Below are 17,791 nucleotides of genomic sequence, written 5' to 3'. Positions count from 1 at the left end.
TGTTATACCGACCGAAATCTATATAGCCATATATAAAAGGAAAAGCTGACTGACTGACTGATCTATCAACGCACAGCTCAACTGTGGAGGGATTGGGCTATTTGGCATGCACAAAGACATCCACTAAGAAAAGATTTTTAAAAATTCAATCCATATAGGGGTAAAACAGGGCTTTAAAAGTCCAAGTCCAGGCGGACGAAGTCGCAGGAATAAGCTGGTCCTATAGTATATTTTAACCCCGATGCATGAAGGTCAGTTGTTATATTATGACCCCTGCCTCGTAGCGCTCAAACGAGCGTACAGACTTGAATGTGGTATTTTTATTCGAATGTGAATTAATAATAAGAAAGCTCAGAGTCACTCAGCGGGCGATGGAAAGAGCTATGCTTAGAGTTTCTCTACGTAATCAAATTAGAAATGAGGAGATCTGTAGGAGAACTAGAGTAACCAACATAGCTCAACGGGTTGCGAAGCTGAAGTGGCAATGGGCAGGGCACATACTTCGTAAAACCGATAGATGTTGGGGTCCCAAGGTACTGGAATGGCGACCTCGCACCGGAAAACGCAGTGTTGGAAGACCCCACACTAGGTGGACGGACGACATCAGACGAGTCGCAGGAAGCCGCTGGATTCAGGCGGCGAAGACCGTGGCGTGTGGAAGTCCCTACAGGAGACCTATGTCCAGCTGTGGACGTCTATCGGTTGATGATGATGATGTGAATTAAATCATGATGTTTATGGTTTTGGGTCTAGAGTTCTTGTTATATGATAATCTTTATCTGAAACTGCAACTTCGCAATCAATAACTAGCAGCAGATACGTATGGTATTTGGGCTTATTGGTAGTAGAGAATTTGGTTTACAGAGGTATCCAGGATCTGATGATCAAGCAGAAAGGTTTTCGATTATATGATGTCTGACTAATTCGCTAACTCAGTGTATAAAACTGAATGACAGCCACTGAGCTCATTTAAAATTAATTTTTAATCCATGGAAGTTTTTTTACGAAAAAATATTTTACTATCAACCAATGAAGCAGCAATGTAGAACCAACCAATCTCAAATGAGCTTGTTGGTGGCTATCATTTAGTGTTCGATACTGAGTTAGCGAGTTTATCAAATTTAAATTGTACCACATGTCGGGGGTGATTGAAGTTTTTTGTTTTTTAGCGCTTCATGCACGGTCTTATGTTTGATTTTAAACTTTTTTTGATCTGAATAGCCGTAGCTATACATTTAATTCAATGATCTCTACACATTTCGATTGACGCCGCGTCCACTAGAGTTGCGTCAGTTACAGGTAGGTATGTTTCTTGTTCAAGAAGGTATGGTAATAGTGCGGTATTTCAAAGAGGACAGATGCCTTATAAACCTTTAATGAATAATGATCAACAGTAAACACCATGGCTATGGAACTAAGTGTACATATTTACTACTTGGTTAAGTGGCAACACGAAGTATCCAGTTTCTCGTTATGGCTAACATTCTAAACCGGATATTATCGCAAACTGACAGCTGACAGTTGCAAACAGCTTGTAAACGCCTTTTTGGACTGAAACATAACGAAAACATATTTGATTGACTTCAAACGCAAGCTTATATATACCGTTTTTCTCGTAGTAAAGCTTTTTAATGAGAATACCCTAAATGCCTCTCAGACAAGATCTTGTCATTTAGGTGAGACAAGAACTAACTACTTGGTAGACTTATTGAGCCAGTTGTTGTCTACTCTATGTAGTGGGATACTTTATGTCTAAAAAATAAAACATAACTGATAACATTAATTAGAGTTGTTGAGTGAGATTTTATTTCAAAGGTTTAAAGGAGTTTAAAGGTCAATTGACCTCCCCTACAACCTTTCAAAGGGATCGTAACGCTTTGCGATCACGCTATGGTGGACGCACACCTTAAAGCAATGTACATCATAAGTCCCATGTAAAGTATCAGCTCACAGCTGTCAGTGGGACAGCCGGCAGGCGCCGCCGCTTTGTGCAACTCCGTGATGGACGTATGAATCGATCTCACGCGCGAGATACTGCGGTGCTTTATGCTGACTTGTACTCGAGAGATTTATTATAATAAGAACAACTTTGAGTGACGGTTCGAAATTAAGAAATATTTACATACAAACCTTTAAAATGTTGGGCGTATCCCACTTCTGATTTTTGATCCTAATTAGGATGTATAGTATGTTCTATTAGCTTATCTAAAACAATCTTACAGTGCTATCTAACATTACTTTTCGTGTTTTCATATTCGATGACAAGACATCGCTGACTATGCGAGATAGGATAGGAGTAGCCTATTATATTCGTCTTCAAGATCTGTGCTCTCTGTGCCAAATATCAAGACATGTTCAGTAGTTGGACAGAGTGAACTAGCGTGAGGGAACTCTTGGTTTGATCCGACATGTTCAGTAGTTGCACAGAGTGAACTAGAGTGAGGGAACTCTCGGTTTGATCCTGAATCGACGATATTATGTCAAATATTAGGCTATGGAGACGTGAAATCAAAGGTAAATAGGGCTACCTGCGTCAAATGCGCTAACATTTGACGCCTGCTAGTAACGTCGAAGCCTCGACGTTTTGTTAGATGTTCCCAAACTGTCGTAAACTGTGGTATGGATCCGGATATGTAAGAAGCTCGGGGTGCTCAATCGATAGTCTCTGAAACATTAAAAAGCGGCAAGATGTTAATTTTCAATGAGACAACAGCCGAGCCACAGTTTACGATCCTATGCGGAGCTCGTAAAGCGGTTTGTTATGTTATGTTTGCCGCTCACGTCACGTCACATACAGGGTCGCCATCTGTAAAATCTATAAACTAGGATAAATCCTGTTACAATATAAAGTCGATCATTTGAATCAGCGCTCGGCAACCTTCAGATTCAGATTCAGATTTATTTATTTGCTTTCATGTACATTTACATTAATTGATGGTGGGTGCTTAAAGCTAAAAGCTAAATACATGAGACCCTGTCAGGGTATTGCAAATACTATTTTAGGTACAATAAAATGGTAAATATTAAAGATACAATAACCCTTTGGCCGGCAAGGGCCACATAGAAGCAAATTGAAATAAAGGCGCCGCACTTGTTCATAATTTTGATAATATAGGTATTTGTGATATTATTTTAACAAAAGTTTAAACAAAGACTTAAATTAAAAACTGTTATTTTACAAAAATTTGTGTGACGTTTGAGCCTGTATATATATATATATATATATATATAGCTATTTGCAGTATGTTAGCTTCCAGGTTTGTAGTTGTTTCTTATCATTTCAATTTTAAGAAAAAATGATAAGAAACCTTGGGAATGAGTTGCTTAACAGCTTTGATAGTTCTAATAAGTTTAAGTGATTTTTTGAAGTGGTGATAGTAAAACGCATACCCGGCTGAGTTTGTTATGGGCTCCTCTCAGACCTGGGCGCATTTAGAACCTGCGTAGTTTTAGTTTTAATTTTACCTTACAAATCTAACATTTGAGAGCCACGAGTATGTGTGTCTGTGCAATGTAATCTGCAGCACCTATTTCAATTTTTTTTTCACCATTTGAAAGATAGATTATTTCAGAATCCAGATAGACATAGGATGGTGAGGATGAAACCCAGGCAGTATGCCAAAGGCCCGGATGCTCACTGGACGCCTTACAAACTAGGCCATATCCTTGGAAATTCGGATGGATGGTTACCCTAGGTATACGGGAAATACGCCGCGACGTGCGTGCTTAACTGTCCGCCCGAAGGTCACTCTTTCTTTGGCCTTTTATGGTTTTATAATCGCCCACGAGTCCACATTGTATCTTATTTGTATTTGGAATTGTAACTGTTTTTTAAGGACCTAAGTGTTTTTTGAAGAACATCTTGATAGGCTTTAGATATACCGTAAATAGAGGATAGTAATCAAATAATATTGAAAAGTATGCTCATTATGGAATAATAGTTACCAGTACCAACTCCTTCCATTTGATCGGATCCAAAGGCGGGCTGTTCGACTTGTGGACGATCCCAAACTAACCGCCTCGTTGGAAAGCCTGGAGCACCGCAGAGACGTTGGCTCTCTATGCGTGTTCTATCGCCTGTATAATGGGGAGTGCTCTGAAGAGCTTTTTGACCTCATTCCACCCTCTTTTTTCTACAACCGCACCGCGCGCCACCGTAAGGAATTTCACCCTCACCATCTGGGTGTCTGGTGCACTTCGACCGTCCGCTGCGCCAGATCCTTCTTTCCACGCACGTGCAAACTGTGGAACCAACTCCCATCGGCGGTGTTCCCACTAGATTATAACATGGGGTTATTCAAGGGGCGGACCAACAAATTCCTAAAAGGCCGGCAACGCATCGGCGACTCCTCTGGTGCTGCAAATGTTCATGGGCGGCGGTAATCACTTAACATCAGGTGACCCGCCTGCTCGCTTGCTCGCTATATCTATTAAAAAAAAAAAAAAAAAAAAAAAAAAATAGTTACTGCCGTTTAAAATTGTAGGCTTATTAAGATAACATATTTAAAGCAAATAATTTTAAAAATCTGAGATTCAATATCAAATTAAATTAAATCCTGGGTAAGAAACATATTAAAGCTATCATTCCTTAGGTCTGAAAACTTACATTAAAAACTTTGTTGCTCAAGAACTTGTAGAAAATTGTATGTTTCTTGACTCTATATTTAGGCAATACAAGTAAGTAATATTGCTTAAATATTGAGTCAAGAAACATACAATTTTCTTGGCAGGAACGGCTCCAACATCTTTATACATAAAATGCACGAGTAGATAAAGTGCAGACCTTGCAAATATTGGGTTAGTAAAGACTTTTTATAGCATTTCTATGTTTAGCTCGGCCCTAACTTCTAGCGATTGACCCAAATGTCACAAATCGATTTCCAATGAAACTTTTAGCTGAAGAAACTGGTTGATTGCTAAAGGTCAACCTATTCCTGGAATTACTTGAAAATGAGAAGTTCCAGTATTTACCTTGTATCAATCCATGAGCCTGTTTGCGTCCACTGCTGGACATAGGCCTTCCCAAGAGCGCGCCATAACACACGATCCTCTGCCTTCCTCATTTACCTTGCAACTGTCTTCGAATTAGATTTCATAAACTAACTCACCTAAGTATTCTGGAAAACCTATTGTTATTGGGGTCTACATTATCGAGAAAAACTACATACAAAATCTCGGGTTTCTAAATTCTAGATCTAGCGTTTTGACCTGTACCACACACAGTTCACTCTGAATGTACGCCGATATGTCAGGCAGTCAATTTCTCTTTTTAATAACATCGTCAACCGCTATATGTCCACTATTGGACTGCCTTTTGTAGGGACTTCCGTACCGTCCATCCAGCGGATCCTTTTAATAAACCAAAAAATTTGTGGGGCAAAATTACCTTAACATAGCGAGCTAACGAGCAGGCGGGCCCACCTGATGTGAAGTGATTACCGCCGCCCATGAACATTTGCAGCTATAAGAAGTCTATTCGAATTGAGTACCTATCTCCACCTGTTTTGGACATAGGTTATAATTTTCCTATCTCATTCTTTCCAGTTCTGCTCAGCGAGGCCATCTTAACAGACGACACGCTCGAAGACAAAACCCTGAAGATCACAGACTTCGGCTTAGCGCGCGAGGTGTACAAGACCACGAGGATGTCGGCGGCGGGGACTTATGCCTGGATGCCACCTGAGGTAAGAAAGAAAAACGCTTTACATATTTATCTATATATAATATATATATATATATATATATATATATATATATATATATATATATATATATATATATATATATATATAAAATTCAAAGTCCTGACTGACTGACTGACTGAATCAACGCACAGCCTAAACCGCTGGTCCTAGGAGACATGAAATTTGGAGGGTGTGTTCTTTGTACAGAGTAGGTATCCACTAATAAAGGATTTTCCGAAATTCCATCCCAAGGGGGGTAAATAGGGAATGGAAGTTTGTATGAAAGTCTATCTTTTTAAAATTACATCGATGAAAATTTAATCAGGCTTTCGGTTAAGAATAAAAAATACGATTTTCACGATTTTTGAAAATTCTACTGCCCAGGGGGTTAAGTAGTGGATTAAAATGTGTATGAAAGTCTATCATTTTTCAAGTTATTTCAATGAAAATTAGTATTTGGGTTTTCAGTTACAAAAGAAAAAATATGTAGGTTCCAATCACAGGGTTTTTAAAAAATTCTACCCCCACGCCGATCTTCTAAATTTCACCCAAGCGAAGCCGGGGCGGGTCAGCTAGTCTAACATAAAATGACTGGTATTTAACCAGGTTTGTTACTGTATTCTGTTATTATCATATTGCCAGTCTTATTTTCTCGTGATTGGCTGAATTTTTGCTGCAACAGTGAGTTCCTTCTGAAATTCAAACACAAGATACTGGCTAGCAGCTTTCATCTGCCCAAATTCCAACTACCTTCGAACCCTTTCTGATTCCAGGTGATAAAAAACTCAACGTTCTCTCACGCATCCGACGTTTGGTCCTACGGAGTGCTTCTATGGGAGCTATTGACTGGAGAAACGCCGTATAAAGGCATCAATGCCATGGCAGTGGCGTACGGGGTGGCTGTCAACAAACTAACACTCCCCATACCCAGCACGTGTCCGGAATCTTGGAGAGTGCTGATGGAAGGTGAGCTATACTCTTTAAGAACAAAATGAAAATGAAAATGAAAATGAAAATCTTGTTTATTTGTATAAACTGTTACAAGTGCTTACGAATAGTCGGATGCATCTACCACTGGTTCGGAATGCCTTTCCTGCCGAGAAGAACCAGCAAGAAACTCGGCGGTTGCTCTTTTCATATATTTGATATAGGTACAAAATTATGCCATGTATAGTATTTGCAGTCTTGTGCGTTGCTGGAACGAGCTGCAGGTCAAATCCACGCTCTTTTATCATTTAGATAATCTTCAATTGTGTAATATGCTTTTTTCAGGAGCATATTTTTAATAGATTTTTTAAACTTGTGCAAAGGTAAGTCCAAAATAGTTTGCGGGATTTTATTATAAAAGGTAATACCAATACCCACAAATGACTTTTGGACTTTCCTGAGGCGGAAGGCAGGAGCTGCAAGTTTGTTTCTGTTTCTAGTTAGCCTATTGTGTAGATCACCAATTTTCTTGTAACTAAGAATATTTTGTCTTACAAAAATTATGTTATTATAAATATATTGAGAGGCTACAGTAAGGATATCTATTTCCTTAAATTTCTCTCGAAGGGAATCGCGTGGTCTTAAGTTATAAATTGCGCGTATTTGTAACTTGCGTAACAAAGTTTGAGGCCCAGCTGGTAGCGGGTGCGTGTTTGCGTGCGAGCGCGATGCCATACTCTCCCGTCTCCGATCCGCTCTCGATTAGGACGCGTCCGAGCATCCTCCTTCCAATTTCTTGTAAATATGAAGCGTTGAAAGCGAGAGGGGTGGACTATGCACGTTCGGATACACTGCTTATTTTCTTTATAGTTCAAAACCAGCAACACATTACAGGTGTGTTAATGCTCAAGGTGTTCATGGGCGGCGATATCATTTTACATCAGATGACCCATTTTTTCATCTATAAAACGGGTACATACCACGAATAATTTTTTTGTTTTTATTTGTCGATATTAAAAAAAATATTATTTGTTTATTTGTCGATATTAAAAAAAAAAAATTTGTTGAAAAAATTAATGGTGGTATGTACCCGTTTTATACATTAAAATATGTCGTTAAGCCACGAAATAAGCTTACAATCATCAAACCCGCCTGCTCGTTTGCTCGCTATTGCTAACAATATAAAGAGTGCGACGCACACTGTATTGTGTATAATGCGTTCAAAACGAGATCCCACTAACCCTTTTAACTTTGTGTCAACTGTCATGTTAAAAGTACGATTTTAGTCATTATTTTAGAGGTGTTACTTTTGACACAGAGTTCAAATGGCGAGTAAATTTTGTAAATTCCATTTCCGTTTCAAATTATGTGCATGCCTTTAATTTTCGAAAATTTTCTATACTTCAGCGTGCTGGCGCTCCAATCCTCGAGAACGGCCGATGTTCCCGGAAATCCTGGAACAGCTGGAAAGGATCCAGCAGTCAGAGTTCACGCGGGCGCCACACGAATCCTTCCACACCATGCAGGATGGATGGAGGCTGGAGATCGAGGAGGTTCTACGGGATCTCAGGAGAAAGGAACAGGTAGGAGCGGAGCCATAATATTGATCTTAAGGGGAATTATTAATTCTCAACTCAAACTTCTAGTACTCTCTCAGTTAAACTGATCTTTTCATTAAAGTACTTAGATAATCCTTTTTATTAAAAAAAAAAAAACATTTAGAAAACATTTAATGCTAGGTTTTTTACATTGCATCTTATTCCATTATATTAGAAAAAGCTTTACTGACAAGTAATTACTAACCTTTATTATTAGTGAAATTTCATTTAATGAAAATATTCTATGACAAACCATATCACTTCACGAGAAACTCAATCTTAATACTAAAAGAAAAAGGTGTCTGACTGACTGATCTATCAACGCACAGCTCAAACTGCTGGACGGATCGGGCTGAAACTTGACATGCAGATAGCCATTATGACGTAGACATCCGATAGACGCTAAGAAAGGATTTTTGAAAATTCAACCCCTAACGGCGATTACGCAGTGCACCTCCGTCATCCAAGTTCTATCCGTCATCCGTGAGAATACCAGCGATTATCTACGACATATGTCATAAGCTCCCATACAAAACAAAAAGGAACGTATTTTCTCGGACTCGGATCGGAGCGGACATAGACTAGTTTAATTATATCACCATTCTAAATGTTTTGATTAACATAAAAACATTGTTATTAATATGGGCCTGTATGTTCCTCCATAACGCTACATAGGAATGCAAAACAATAGAGGAGGTTAGTGTAACATGTTGTCACCTTGCGTTCTCTTATGTTTACTTTACGCTAAACGTGGTTATTCGCTTTGTTGTTGTTTAGTGTTTATTTTAATAGTTACTTTTTGAATTTTCAAACTAAGCTTGTTATAGACGTTTGATACCTTCAATACAACGTTAGTTTTAGTTGACGCAAAAACCGAAACACGTCAAATATTTTTACATAAAGAATGTACCTATATACAAAATTTCAAAAAAAATTAATGAACGAAGTTATAAGCTTGTTTTGTTGAGTCGTTGTCCTCGAAAAACATGGTCACCCCAAGCAAGGCTGTGAACGAACGGGACGGCTAGCGTCGATCGTGCGCGCTCCCGCTTGCGCGGCATAAATCAGCTGTATTTAAGTATTTTTTGGTCAAAATTTAACCTGTACTAAAAATGATTGCAATCGATTCTGAACAAACTACTTTCAGGTTTTGCGTATACTAAAACTGATGTAGATAAAGTATGCCCAAATACTTTTATGGGAGTTGTAGATTAATACAAAATGAAATTTAAATAAAAAAAAATCGAAAATATAATCATGTTTACTACAACATGACGTCTCTAACAATCTTCACTCTAGTTCCTTTAGTCTTCTTTCGGCCATGTGATAACGCTTAAGATATAGTCCGTACAAGATAACTTCTCACGCGCCATTTTAACTCTATGGGTCAAAAATATGGTTCACCTTTAAAATAAGGACTAAAATCGTACTTTTGACATGAAATTTGACACATAAATTTAAAATGACCCGTGAGAAGACATTTTACGCATTTTACTGTGTACACCGTTCGAAAAGGTTACAAAACACACCATTCCTAAAACGATCGTTTCAGGAGCTAAGGTGTCGTGAAGAGGAGCTCACCCGGGCGCAGTTGCAGCAAAGGCTAGTAGAACAAAACTTAGCCCAGAAGGAGCGGGAACTGGAGATGAGGGAGATCGACCTCGCCGCGCGCGAGTTGCATATCCTGATCTTTGCGAGCAACATGTCTCATAGCCAGCCGCCGCAGCCCAACAAACGCAAGGGTGAGTTGGCCTGAACTTCTAGCATGTTCTGAGGAGTTACAGCAAACATTCCTGGAACCTCTAGTCCGAAAGAAGCTGGAATCGGGATGAAGAGGAAGAAGAGCAGGGGTGAGTTACTGAGTGTGGTTGAACTTCTAACATGTTCCGAGGGGTTACAACAAACACTGCTGAAACAGAACTTAGCCAGAAGAAGCGGGAGCTGGAGATGCAAGATTGCGTTGGATGGAAGATATATGTAAAGGCGTAATTGGGTATATAGGCCAACTAAACTTTCGGTTAATCGACGACGTGCTGTCCCAGTACCAACGAACATCAGATACCATTTCTATTCTCTTATTTACGTAAAACCATTATTCAATTTGCAGGCAAATTCAGCAAGATAAAGTTGCTCAAGAAGGACACGATCTCATCTCCTCTCGACTTCCGGCACACCCTCACAGTGCGGCCCTCAGACGACGAGTCTAGCGTGAAGCAGTTGGTGGCAGTCGCTACAGACACGCCTCCGGGCTCGCCCGCCATCATGAGGGCTATTGCTCGTGAGTACACACGATCTCATCCCCGCTCGGGTTCCGGAACTCGAGCAGGGTCCGGCTGGCAGCCACAGTCCGGCCCTCTGGCGACGAGTCCAGCCTAAAAAACCATGATGTACTACAGAAACAGGCAGCATTTAAAGAATTATAAAGAATGTAGTTATAAATATATATATATATATATATATATATATATATATATATATATATATATATATATATATATATATATATATATATTTATATATATATATATATATATTTATAACTAAATTGCGACTCCCCGTCTTACAGTTCTATAAGTTCTTAAGTATGGGTTGCCTGGAAGAGATCACTTTAGTGATAAGGTCGCCCTTTGTTTTTTAAGTGTATCCTGTATTCTTACTCTCTGTAATTTTAGTAACAATAAAGTTGTTTTAAATTAAATTAAATTAAATTAAAGAAGTTTCATTTCGATAATGTGTTTTGTTTGTTCCAGTGCCAGCGGACGGCGTGAAGGGCAAGACGTGGGGTCCGTCGACGGGGCACCAACGCGCGCGCGCGCACCTGCCGCTGCCCGCGCTGAGGCCGCGCGCGCACCGCCCCTCCACCTCCGCGCCGCACCTGCCGCCGCACGCGCCGCGCGCCTCGCCGCCCGTCACAGGTACCCCACCACACTACACAACATGCCATACATCACCACACTCGAACCTCACTGCGTACTTCACCACTCTCAACATCTAATCAAACTTTTAACCACACGCAACACTTCACCATATACCACAATTGACACACTTCGCACGATACACCAAGTTCCAATCACTGCATGCCTCTCCACACTTTGCACTCAACACCTGACGCGACTCGACACCTAATCCCACTTCTCACCACACTGCATGCTTCACCACAATGTACACGTCACCACGTCATACTGCATACCACATTACGCACCACACTATATTAGAATAGAATAGAATAGAATGTTTTTTTATTCATGTAAACTTTTTAAAAGTGCTTATGAATAGTAAGGTAGTTTTAATTTACCACTGGTTCGGAATGCCGTTCCTACCGAGAAGAACCAGCAAGAAACTCGGCGGTTGCTCTTTTTAATTTTTCAATTTACAATGTTATTATACCGTACTATACAAGCCATTGCAGCCCCGTGCATTGCTGGAGCGAGTCAAACCACACCACACTCTATATTGCACTACACCACACTCTATATTGCACTACACCACACTCTATATTGCACTACACCACACTCTATATTGTACTACACCACACTCTATATTGCACTACACCACAGTCTATATTGCACTACACCACAGTCTATATTGCACTACACCACACTCTATATTGCACTACACCACACTCTATATTGCACTACACCACACTCTATATTGCACTACACCACAGTCTATATTGCACTACACCACACTCTATATTGCACTACACCACACTCTATATTGCACTACACCACACTCTATATTGCACTACACCACACTCTATATTGCACTACACCACACTCTATATTGCACTACACCACACTCTATATTGCACTACACCACAGTCTATATTGCACTACACCACACTCTATATTGCACTACACCACACTCTATATTGCACTACACCACACTCTATATTGCACTACACCACACTCTATATTGCACTACACCACACTCTATATTGCACTACACCACACTCTATATTGCACTACACCACACTCTATATTGCACTACACCACACTCTATATTGCACTACACCACACTCTATATTGCACTACACCACACTCTATATTGCACTACACCACACTCTATATTGCACTACACCACAGTCTATATTGCACTACACCACACTCTATATTGCACTACACCACACTCTATATTGCACTACACCACACTCTATATTGCACTACACCACACTCTATATTGCACTACACCACACTCTATATTGCACTACACCACACTCTATATTGCACTACACCACACTCTATATTGCACTACACCACACTCTATATTGCACTACACCACACTCTATATTGCACTACACCACACTCTATATTGCACTACACCACAGTCTATATTTCACCACATACCACACCAAATCTCAGCACCATACACACCATACACCTCACTCATACATGAGACCATACCACTCTCCGCACTCAAACATTCTACAAAAATACACTCAACATTATATATTACTTAGTAACTATTATACAAGTTATATTTTAATCTTTTTACCCAATAATTTTCAGAATATCTATACAGAACATCCAAATGTATCTAAATGATTTACTGGCGCCAATTCTGTTGTCTTTCTCTAAACCAAATTTAGAGTGTCTGCATCTTTTTCTGTTTGATATTGCTAAAAAGGGACAGAAAATGAATTTTACATTTGAAGACTCTAAATTTTAGTGTGCTCTACAAATTTAAATAATAGGCTCGCGACTGGCGGCTAAAGTCACGAGGTTTGACAATTACATATTACATTAGTAAGAAGAGGATGCGAATACTCTAAAATTTAGTAGTGCTCAGAATCAGTACCACTATTTTGATAACCTTTAGACTATAGACTTTATCTGTTGATTTTATTTGAATACACTAACTGTATATTTTAACTTAAAACTTTTTGATATGTGTGTAAATGGACTTGATTTTATTTAAATATACTAACTGTATATTTTAACTTAACTTTTTGATGTATGTGTAAATGAACAAGTTGATTGATTTGTAGGCATCCATCACATGTTTGTAAAGCCATTTATAAAGTTGTGAAACATGCCACGGGTGCCTTAACTCGTTTTCAAATTGTGAAAATAATTTAAAATTTGTTTTAAAATTCAATCCCAAATATATAAATCCTTTAGATATAATCTTTGGTATGAACCATTTTGATACCAGTTTATGTTTAAAAATCCGTCAACCTGTATGTTTGTTTACACACTAACTAATAAACGTTGTATATAGCGGTGGTATGGTTACTTTGTTTTACTAGTGCTTTGTCTTCTTCTTTCAAATGTCAAATTATTGATGGCAGAAAGAGAGAAATCGGCGTGTAACTATTCACCTGCTATACAACGTTTTTTAGCAAGGCAGTAAAGGGAAAAGATAGACAATAAACAGTTTGCAATAAATGCGAAACAGAACAACTTGTTTGAGGCCGCCATTTTTTATCGAAGTGTTTTAAGTTATAAAGTACCAAGTAAATAATGCCATAGATTGAAACTAAACTTCCAAGTATTTTCAAGAATCCCACTAATATTTTTCGGAGATTCATTTGGATTTAATTACACATGGTTGTTGTTAATGTCCGCCATGTTGTTTTCTTACACCCGGCGCCTATGCGTTCTCGAAAACGAATATCGATCGAACGACTGACTGCAATACGACGTTAGCCACAGACTCTTCCTAGACTTGTACCACAGACCATGCACAACTTACACTGTCTGTGACGTTCTCTAAGGCTTGTACCACAGACCAACGTTTACTCTGTGTTGCTATTCAATTAAATTGTAATGAAAAAATTCGTCGTATTTCGTATGCATTACTTTCCACGACATATTTTACCTGAATTTGTAAACCTTTGCGGTTTTGTGAACATGTTTTTTCCGATAACCTTGTCTATCTTTTCCCTAATCTGTAATTGGGTATTTGACTCCAATTTTTTTGTTACTTTATTATAAACTAGGATAAAAATAATGACGTAAACTGAAAAAACTAATTAAATCGATCAAATAACAAAAAAGTTATAAGCATTTAAATATTTCTGATTAGACAGAGATAGCGATATAGCATTTTGACGTCACACCTTACTAATGCCATAGTAGCTTCGTGCGGTTTCAAACAAATTTTCGTTTTGCGAGAAAGGAATAGAAGACGCTCCCACTTCAAAATTAAAATACCTGTAACTTTGTAAATGTTTGTTGGATTTTAAGATTTTTTTCAGCGTACATCATTATTTTTATCCTAGTTTATAATTAAGTAATAATATTTTATCAAATTCAAAAGTAGGAATACATCCAATTTAGGCTTCTCCCAAAAGGATCAGTAAAATACGAACTAAACTGATTACTATAACTATAAACCGCGGGCACAGGGCACATAGCAATAGGCGCGATCGAGGAAACGAAGCGAAAACCGCGAAAGTCCAAATCGCAAGTACGAACCACGAAGAAGGCCGACATGGCGAAAAAGAGGTCCGGCAGCCACGACGACCTCCTTCACGACAACGAACCGCGCAAGAACCGATTCCTTCTTTGCCCCACTTTCACCTCCACCGCGGATTTGCCCCACCACTACGACACGGTCTTCGACACTCCCCCATGTCGGAAAGGGAGCGGGGAAGTCAAGAGGAACTTCCTGAAAAGTATAAGGTCGAATAGCTTGGCTGGGCTGTTGGCGGTGGCGGGGAATTTATCCTCTGAAACGACTGAATTGCTTAGGGACAATTAGGTTTTTTTGAATGTTTAGAAAAAAAAAAAAAAAAAGATTCCGACGAATTGAGAACCTCCTCCTTTTTTTGAAGTCGGTTAAAAATAGGACCGTTTTTTGAAAATTTAGATTTTGATTAGTGGAAAAGAGTTGTTTTATTTTTACTAGCGATCTAAGCCGGTCTCACACGTGTAGGACTGGTACCATGGTAGGGCAGTGGTCTAGCAGTGGACGTCTATCGGTTCATAATAATGATGATGAATAGTAATAACAGCAGTTTCTTTGTAATAATTCGCGATCAAAAAGCACATAAAACCTGTGTGTTAAAATGGGATTCTTTTTTTGTGGTCTGCGATCTTTTTTTACAAAAAAATTGTAATAAGTATTAGTTTAAAAAATACAAGATTCTATTTAGCTATCTTTTGTAGGATTCAAATGTTTCAAATTTGTAATGTTTATTCAAAAGTAAATCAACTCTTTTGAAACTAGCAAAATAACTGAACAGGCAGGTATAACCTATCATGAACACCGACTAGGAATTAGTAAGCGAATGTACAAATTTTGTTGCCATATCAAAGACATATCATTTTACTAACATTCCTCGTACAATTTGCATTTGATTTCTTTATTAATTGTCCTGTTATTTACATCAACAATATAAATTCGTCTTAAAAAGGATAGTATTAATTACGTCACACGTAATGATTTTAATTCCGATGTAACAGATCCTAAAACTAATAATTGCTTAGCCACTATTTTTCATAATTTTTGTTGATAGGTAATATTTCGTAAATAAGGTAAGTAATATAATAAAAGTAGTAATATAATATAAAATAAAAACTTTTCCCAAGAATAAATAGCAGTTTTCGATTTTCAACGCATTTGTCAGGAACAATATGCAATAGAACGTTCTAAGATGGCTGCCGTAGGTCCTTTGTTCTTCACGCCACTTCAACTTCGGTTTCATTTAGCCTTCGGGACAGACAAAGATCCATGACCGTACAGCCTATTCATTCGTGTAAAAATACTTCAAGTTGTTAGCGTTTAAAGATGGCTCATTATAGCTATGGCTATTACATATTATAGCCTTTTCCACCTGTAATATTGTGAAAAAGCCGCAATTTTTTTTTAATTTAGGTTCATTTCAATTTAATTTTATGAACAAAAATATCAAAGCAAACCAGTCCTGTCCTTTTGTTATGATGAAAGCCATTTAATATTTTCTCTTATTTATTACCACACTTGTAATTTTTATTCAAAAAAATTGTTTCAAATGTGTGAGAACAGGGTTGTCAAAGTATTAGAGACGCAATATGAAGAATTAGAGTCATAATTTCTGTGGCGTAATTAATAAATAAATAGTTCCTAAATGAAATACGAGAGAGCGCGCACTGCGGCGCGGCGAGTTGCGGTGCGTTTTAAAATCCGTAAATTAGAGAATTAATTCCGGAGTGCGCGCACTTCTATGTAGTTCTATAGTTTACAGATTTTGATAAAACGTACGGAAATTTACCGTATTGCGCGCTAGGTCTTTCTATGACGTAATTAATAAATAAATAGTCCCTAAATTAAATACTTTTGCTATCATAACCTTACTCGTCCCTAAGCAATGTGATGTGTAATGTAAATTATTTTCACTCGAAGTTCCAAGGATTTGATACTAGTACATAAGATTAGATTAAGATTAAAAAAGAAGTAAAAAAGACTTATTTTTCTTAGGTATATTTAGTCGTAGCATTTAGAACCAGTGTTTTGTCCGTGTTTCCCAAACTATGTATCTCTAAACAATGAATAAAATGCAATAATTCGTTACTTTGTAACCGGTGGGTATACGAAATGAATTGACATAATATTGAGTATATGCAAACATAGCTTCCCCGTTTAAAATATTTTCCGTTTGTAACGCATTTATCTCACTAGGTGTAGTTTTAAACCGCATTTCTATTCAACAGACAAAATTTTAAAAACCAAGCATCGAATCATGGGGAATTTAAATAATTTTTATTAGTTGATAAATAAAGTTGTTCGTAGAATGTACAACATGTGGGGATACCTCCTAGGTAGCGTAAAATCGATCGCAAAACGTCTAAAATGCATGCCGAATCGTGATATTTTTAAGGGGTTTTATAGGTGATCTATATGCCAAACCCATCGTTGCACACTAAATTAACATCAAACTATGATTAGATCTAAAACTATAACAATTTTAGAGAATCACTAACAAAATAAACTCATTGCCGAAGTGTTAAATAAAGTTTGCTAAAAATAGATTGCAGTCAAGGGCTAACTTGTGATTTAAATAAAATAGAATTGAAATTATATGCATGCTTATGGAGTGCGTTTCAGAAGTCGCTCGCATCCAGAATGCATTTTTTTTTACCAATAAAAATGAGCCTATTTTCGAGTATACCATTACGTATTTACTCGTATAAATCTACTAAAGAGAAAAATCAACAAAAAAAATCTAAATCAAATCACGCGGTTATGATTTGTATAGTAATTAGATAAGGCCTAGCTTTAATTTAAAAATTTCAATTAAAAAAAACGATAGAACTGCACTTTTTCAAAACTAAGTAATATTCGTTTTTGCATCAATTGTAGATTTACTTATATACTTATTTGAGACTGGTTGACAGCTAGGTGCGATTTAAATTCAATTACTTTAAAAAAATCTAGAATTCATAATATTTTTTTTTAAAGTTTTTTTCGTGATGGACGTTCTTTTTTGTTTTGTCTGTTGGTTTGAAATCCGGATTTAGATTAAGGGCATATGTAATGTATTGTTGATTGAGTACTTTTAGATTATAGTATTTTGTGTTCATGAAGTCGCCATTATTATTTTTTAATTTAAAATCGGAAATTAAAAAAAAAAATAGCTATTCGTTGTGTTAGAAATGT

The 17,791-nt window shown here is 37.7% G+C and overlaps 1 protein-coding gene across 3 annotated transcripts in view; it reads left to right on the top strand.

The window, feature by feature from the left end:
• The window catches only part of LOC117989459 (mitogen-activated protein kinase kinase kinase 11-like), a 63,151-nt gene that overhangs the window by 30,827 nt on the left and 14,533 nt on the right, over positions 1-17,791 (top strand). For 2 of the 3 annotated variants that reach the window (XM_069503995.1, XM_069503993.1), the window contains exons 2-8: positions 5,545-5,684; positions 6,458-6,650; positions 8,019-8,194; positions 8,885-8,905; positions 9,762-9,951; positions 10,317-10,487; positions 10,960-11,124. In XM_069503995.1, the coding sequence (XP_069360096.1) occupies positions 5,545-5,684; positions 6,458-6,650; positions 8,019-8,194; positions 8,885-8,905; positions 9,762-9,951; positions 10,317-10,487; positions 10,960-11,124 (1,056 nt within the window). The remainder of the gene's footprint in view (positions 1-5,544; positions 5,685-6,457; positions 6,651-8,018; positions 8,195-8,884; positions 8,906-9,761; positions 9,952-10,316; positions 10,488-10,959; positions 11,125-17,791) is intronic. The other variant, XM_069503994.1, reaches the window with a different exon arrangement.

This window comes from Maniola hyperantus, chromosome 16, assembly GCF_902806685.2.
Source record: "Maniola hyperantus chromosome 16, iAphHyp1.2, whole genome shotgun sequence".
NCBI classification, from domain to species: Eukaryota; Metazoa; Arthropoda; class Insecta; order Lepidoptera; family Nymphalidae; genus Maniola; species Maniola hyperantus.
Note: the sequence above shows the minus strand (reverse complement) of the source record. Positions and strands in the feature narration are given on the sequence as shown.